Source organism: Ruditapes philippinarum, unplaced genomic scaffold, assembly GCF_026571515.1.
Source record: "Ruditapes philippinarum isolate M1 unplaced genomic scaffold, ASM2657151v2 ctg5268_1_1_1_1, whole genome shotgun sequence".
Taxonomy (NCBI): domain Eukaryota; kingdom Metazoa; phylum Mollusca; class Bivalvia; order Venerida; family Veneridae; genus Ruditapes; species Ruditapes philippinarum.
The window spans coordinates 55,720-62,851 of record NW_026863941.1 but is presented as its reverse complement, the minus strand read 5'-3'; the positions used below and the strand labels follow the sequence as shown (position 1 = coordinate 62,851).

General features: G+C 32.7%; 1 protein-coding gene across 1 annotated transcript; it reads left to right on the top strand.

Moving 5' to 3' along the window:
• Window positions 1–1,674: 1,674 nt before the first annotated feature.
• On the top strand, window positions 1,675–6,919 carry LOC132723903 (uncharacterized). The gene is made up of 2 exons (XM_060708713.1): window positions 1,675–1,860; window positions 3,362–6,919. Exon 2 carries the CDS (start codon window positions 3,363–3,365, stop codon window positions 5,064–5,066), a length of 1,704 nt encoding a protein of 567 aa, XP_060564696.1. The 5' UTR covers window positions 1,675–1,860; window position 3,362; the 3' UTR covers window positions 5,067–6,919.
• Window positions 6,920–7,132: the final 213 nt, after the last annotated feature.

Here is a 7,132-nt window from a genome sequence, read left to right as displayed (position 1 = left end):
ACAAATGTAAATGAATATTTTGAGAGAATCATTTATCAACGCTTATCAAGGACATAAAAGTGGAAGGCACATACTTGTCTAGATTTATTTGAATTATATCCCAAGTTCCCTAACACTGGGCGTGTGAAAAAAGATAGTTATGAGTCTGGTCTATAAACCTTAGGGAGGCTTTTGTTTGCTGGACTGGGGGGGGGGTATTTTTGATGGGGGGGGGGCTTTTGTCCTATGTGTTAATTTCATGGGGGTGCTTTTATCTACCTTGTCATTTTAGAAGTGGGGGGGGCTTTCGTCCTGGGGGGGGGGGCTTTTGTCCTCCACTCCTTTTTGCCCTTTCGCTAATAACAGTGGTATATTTTAAACAAGTCTTAACAACAGTTAATGGAGTTTCTAAGAAAAGAACAACTTTTCTGAGTAACTAAAATAGATCTATCATGTACTTATAATGAGTGAAAATGGCCGGCCAAAATCAAAACTCCACAGACCGGTTTAATACTTCTATGTCGCCAAAACAGTATTCAATTCCGTTACAGTAATTGAACTTTGATTTATAAAGGTATTTACCTGTAATAATGTCGTGTTTTTGGGATTTAATACCACTTATTATTTTTTACAATTGTTAAATACCCTTAAATGTTATCAAAGTTACTTAGTCGAGCATCATAACCCATCATTCAGTTTCCATTGATAAAAACAAAAACCTGTTTAACAGGTTAGAGACATGGTGAGGTACAGGAGCCCTATAATGATTCATAGTGATATTTTAGACTTACAAGAAGATGGGTTAACAGTTGTTTTGTCTTTCTTATTGATATAAATATTAAAAATCTGTTTAAAAAATCATTATTTTAAACTTCCGTTACTGTTAACTTCCGTGTCATTTTTGGTTAAAGTTATCATATCCTTGATATGATGATGATAAAAGATTGTTGAAGCACTCTTAAAAGATTATTAAGTTCGAAACCAGCAATCTTTAAAAAATCGAAAAGAATTGCGACACTGTTAAATAAAAATTAGCTTCGATCGTTAAGTGGTGAGTGTTCATTAATATCCTGTACAATCAAACTTTTACAACAGTTTTATACGACAGATAGAAAACTGTATTTCTATGAATGGAGAAATGTAGCAATATGAAAGTGTTTGTACTTCCATATGCATGTTTGATGTGCTGATGTCGTAGGAAAATTTATCTGTACAGTAACAGAAGTTAAGTCTCCTCAAAATCACTTATTGCATTAAAATTTCAACGCTGTATGGTTTTAGAAGTCAGCTGGAGGAAAGTAATTTTGGAAGATAGTGATTTACTTAAAAGTATTCAGAAACTGCCTTCCTAAGAAGAACTAGTCTTTACTTTAACCCTTACTTCTATTAGTATTCACGTGTTGTGTTAAAATAATTAAAAGGTGGGATCATTCAAAAGCAATGGATATAATAAAAACTGAATTAAACTATTTGCTGTTTATCAGATATGATGAGTTGTATTTTATATGATTAGTATTTTCCAATTTTCATGATAGATGGCCCCGAAAGTTTACGCATTATTTCTGCACTCGTCGAACAAGTTAATATTATCTTGATGGAAATTTAGGTATTTTCCCTACAAATATTTATCCAAAATATACCGTTATGAAGTGATTGTTTTATCAATTTTTTTTGATAAAGAAGCTATAAACGAACTAACATGCAAGCTTTAACTGATACAAGTAATTGATAAAATTTTGAAATAAGACGATACAGTATCTGACAGAAAATAGATTAAGTTACGAGAGTGCCCGTACGTGTCACTGAGCATTTGGCGAAGAGGATTTTCCGAGTTTCTCTTACAAAACACCCTTTTTTTAAGGACGTTATAACTAGTAACAGGTATTTATTTTTCTTATCTTTATGACCATTTTAATTATATTATCAACACTTTAATTGAACACTAGCAACAATTTATATAACCTGAATTGATATGATAAATAAAATCCTAATTCCCATTTGGTCTAATATGACAAAAATATAAAACTTGAGCAAATTAAAGTGCCAGTTATTTGTAAATTTTGATGCTTCAGAATTACATTTTTGATAGAATATACAAATATGTAATAGCATGAGAGTTGAGAAGAGGAATATTAGTTTATAAATATAGTTGAGTATTGTTAGTAAGTGCATGTAAACTTTGATTTTCACACATTAAAGGCATTAAAGTGGATAACTTTTACATTGCATGCATATTTATTATAGTATCAATATGAGTTTAACTTAAAGATAAAGTTTAAGGAAAATGAGTAAATCCAAATATTTTACTTCTATTCCAAAAGTTTTTAATTTGACAGCAATGTAGATGGTGATATTCAAGCAGCACGCCTCCAGATTCATTGCTAACTTTCTATGAAAAATTTAAAAAGGTATTATAGCAGTTATAATTTGTAAAATTAACCAAAAGAATGCAATTTAAAACATAATCAATGGCAAATTTCAAAAAATAACAACCATGTTAATTTTAGCTATTTAAAGAGGTCAAAATATGCAAAAATATACCTGCATTAGTAACGCAGTAGAAATATAGTTATCAATACTGAAAAATTGGTCATTAATCGCTAATAGCATGTAAAGTATTACTAGAATTTTGAATCTTTATACCTTTCCTAAAATCTTTTTTTCTCAGGTTTGATTTTATTGAAACATTTTTGCTCATCTGAAGGCGTGAAGCTTCAAAATTGGGTAGCCGGAATGTTTTTGTTTGGAGTGCAATAGATGTAATATTTGACGAAGGATCGAACTTTTTAAATTTCTTTATTTGTGTTGAAATTACCAGTATCACATTCGTAAGTTGACGATACAGTGGAAGTATTATAACGCTTGTAAATAAAAAGCTTCGACCGCTACATTTTACATACGATTAGCTTGATATTTAAAAAAAAAAACAAATCTATTTAGGAACAATCTTCAGGTACAAAACCTTTTTCAAATAATTATTGCCCTTTTCACTTATGTGCTGATTGTAATGGTGATATTTATTGTTTTGACCTTTACTTCATTCTAATCTTGTCCTCCGTATAGTGTTAATGAATTTACTAGTGTTATAGATACTTTACGAATTAAAAATGTTCAAGTGTTTAAGGTCGTGGACTTCAAACCACTTGCCTCTGTAGGTTCAAACCGCATAACAATTTAAAAAAACTTCCTTGCAACTTTGTTAAAGGTAAAAAAGTTTTTAAGTTCATAATATTCAACTGACTTATACAAAATGTATTGAAGGAATGAATACAAACTGTACTTTAAATACTGGTTCATACCATTTTATTGCAGATTTTTTTAAATTTAATTTCGCTTTCAGCAGGAATGACTATTATTCGTTGTGTTTTACATTGCATTTCAGAATGTCGAATATAGCTGATTACACTTCCGATGTGTCGTTACGATTGTCTCAAGTGATGAACGAAATTGGTGTGAACGAAAGAATTGTGATGAAACAAAGACGATCGGTGCTATTGCATGAATCTTTAGGCACACTAACACAACAGCTACAACAAAGGTACATAAACATGTACTTCGTTGGAAGTCAAATAGAAGGTACAACAACTAGGGGACTTAATTCTGACGCTGATTACATCTGGACAATTTGCAATTATCATACCATTCAAGACTGGAGCGAATGGAAACAAGGAATATGTAACCTGTTAATGATACAAAATGATACTGTATCACCAGGATATTGTTATTTACAAATGCTGAGATTTGATGTTCCACTTACACATTATGTGGAGAATAAATACACGTATACAGATAAAACAGGTAGAACCTTATTGAAGAATACATGCATAATGGAAGATCTTAATACTTTAAATCTTCCACTTGTACGACATGGTCCAGCACAAACACTTCAAGGAAGGTATGCCCTGGATAATGACATTGTTCATGCACTTCCATGTCTGACCTGGCCTATACAAGCTAGGCAATGGTTAGATCGCCCAAACAAAGGACAGTGGCCTACGGCTGATATGAAAGAATACTGCAGAGTAACAGGATGTTTTGTTGTACCAGTCGGAAATAAAAACAGTGCCAATGAAGAACTTGAATGGAGAATATCAACTTCCCTAGCGGAGAGATGTTGCATGTTCAATTTGAACATTACACAAATAAGATGCTATATCTTGATGAAAATGATTATAAAAACGTTTATTTCTACACACTGTCCAGATAGCATTACAAGTTTTATGTGTAAGACCGTCCTGCTTCACTGTGTTTCAAATACAAGAACCAATTTTTGGAAGGAAAATAGCTTGCTACCTTGTCTAACTTTTTGTTTATCAACACTTTACCACTGTGTTTTAAATGAGTATTGCCCCCATTATATGATACCAGAGAACAATCTGATGTATGGGCGCTTCCCACAAGACACGAAGCGTTTTCTTCTTGAAACCATTTCTTACGTTGTTAAAAGTAATGGACACGCCCTACTAGAGATTAAATCCGATCAATTAGGAATCCGAATTCAAAATTCATTTCTCGAAGGTGTTGAAAAATGTTCTGAACATCTAGCCGCTCAAATATCAGGTTGTATACTTAGAAATACAGTTATGTTTATATCTGACATTAACATGTTTTGGCTCCTAACAACAACCTATTTTGGGGACGTACACACGTTATCACAATATTTGCTAAAGCTTCTTCAATGGTACAACTGGTCTCAAGAGAAAGGGAAAACAGTATGTTCATCACTTGTAAAACTCTTTTGCGTCACTTTAGGATCCGTTTTAGCTTCAACTAGCTTATATAGGCAAAGCAGTGTGACACGAAAGGCTTTCACATTGATGTCATTGGGACTTGACTCGGATGTAGCATCTGGTAAACTGAAACTAGCATCTGTTTTCTATTGTAATGGAGATCTTGAAAGAACTGACCTGATCTTGAAAAATATTGAGGAATGTTATGATCTAAGCGTTGTTGAAACAGTATGTCATTGCCACGCTTTTAGACATTTTCCAGTAGGGGAAACATTTGGTAAGTTATGTTACGACGAAGATGACGAATACACATTGATAAAGCGGCAACATGTGTCACGTTTACACGACTTGAAATAAACTGTTGTCCATACGAGCTCCAACATGAAATGTTCAGATCAACACAGCACAATCTGCGAGATAGAGATTGGACTGACATCTTTTGGATGAACTTTGCTATTGTGGATTCTCTTCCTTATCTCTACTTTCTCCAGTACAAGATATATTCTCAAATAAGCAGAAATGAAGATAAAGAGAGGGCCCTATCTAACCTTGCCAGATGCATTGACAAAAAAAACTAATTTTGGACATCGTGAAACAGTGCTTAACCTTCTAGGGCAGTGTATGGAACAAGAAAACAAAATGGATGCTGCTTTGAAGTTCTATTTGTCATCTTTGAAAGAAAGAGGCAGAAATAACGCTGCAAAAGTCCATATCTGTAGACTAATATGCTCACTGTTAAATGATCGCTGTTAAATGACCGCATGTATTACAGTTTAGTTTATGGAAACAACCCCTAAAATCTTGGTATATTCGACATACGGATATAGGAAAAATCAAGATAAATGAATATTCAAAACCTTCTTAAATATTAATGTAAGGTTTAACAAAGAGTGAGTTGAGAAGAGCATGTATGGCAGGTGTTCCAGTATAAATAAGTTATTTTTCAAAGCGAAACTGATGTTAGTATTCATTCCAATTTTGGTTCGGAGGATAAAATGTCATCAGCAATTTTATAACTTATTCATTAAACATTACGTGAAAACAGTAATCTTCTTTACTTTAGTAATTAAATATTACGTGTAAAAAGTAACATTTTTAAATATATTATCCAACATAAATTTTTATTACCTTTTAGATAAAGATATAAGCAACTAATGAAGTATATAACCTTCTGTAACTGTAGTGCGTTTGACTGTGAATCGGGCGACTCGGTTTCGATTACCGGACGGTGGAGGCCATTTTTATTGTGATTGATCATGAAATTCTTTCTACGGCCATTAGCACTGTACGTCTGTCCTTGTATGTACAGAAGTTATGAGTTTCCTGGGAAAGTATATTGCTTGACAGTTTGCCCGGGAAGAATGTGGTGGTTAGCCTGTGTTTTGGTAAATTCAATGCGACTAATTGACGTGAGCCGGAGAGTAAACTACCAACACCTACACCATTATCATATATATTTTAACCGTTCCTTAAATGATTATTTAAATATGCTCTCTATCTTATTACACGAATGAGTTTTATTTCCATGCGAAGGCATTGTTTGGAAAATACAAATATAATAAGAATATATCTTTCGGCAAAATAAAGCTTTGATTTATTAAAAACAACAACAAAAACACACACTAAAATTCCTCCAAATTAAGCATTAAATGAAAAAGTAAGCACATTTTTATGCACGGGTAACCACATTTATACCTTTTGCCAATATGAAAAAATGTCTGATAAAGTAGGAGACGTCTGTGGCTAAAATTGTTAAGGGCGTTCGCAAACAACTTGCCTCTAACCGCTGTGTGTTCGAATCCTGCCAGGGATTTTGGATTCTTTCATCTGAGGAAGCTTTTTAGTGGTGAGAGACGAGATCAATGTTTAAGGATAATTTTTGCCTTTTCCAAACATCAAACCAGCGAGACATGACTTCTGGTTCCGATGCGCTTCCTATCTAGCTAAACCGACCGACTAACAATAGTACAAGTTTGCTTCTTCAAAAAGAAGCATGCGAGATGTCTTTTTGCAGCTGTAGAAGATTTGTTTAATTCAAAAGTATTTGGAGACATTTTTTTGCATAAATGGCACAATGAATGTTTATAAATAACAATTATCTAATAAAATATAAGTTATTATATATATTGAATATAGAATCATAATGAACGTTTGTTTTACAATTTATTATATGCCTGATAAAATGGACATTTTCTTGGCGCATCAGGGATATTTTTTCTACAAAGGGAACAATTTATGTTATGTTTTGTTTTGAAACTAAATTTAAAATAAATGATATATATTGAAATAGTATGAAAAACGTTTCTTGTAAAAATTCAATAATTAAATTTTCGATAAACGTTTTGGTAAGTATATATGGAAACATTTCCTCTGCAGCAGAGATTTTCCAAAACGGGCATAAAGTATGTTATCTGAGTGAGTGA

Bases quoted from the DNA above. Each gene is read 5' to 3' on its own strand.
- LOC132723903 (XM_060708713.1), top strand. From the start codon at position 3,363: ATGTCGAATATAGCTGATTACACTTCCGATGTGTCGTTACGATTGTCT.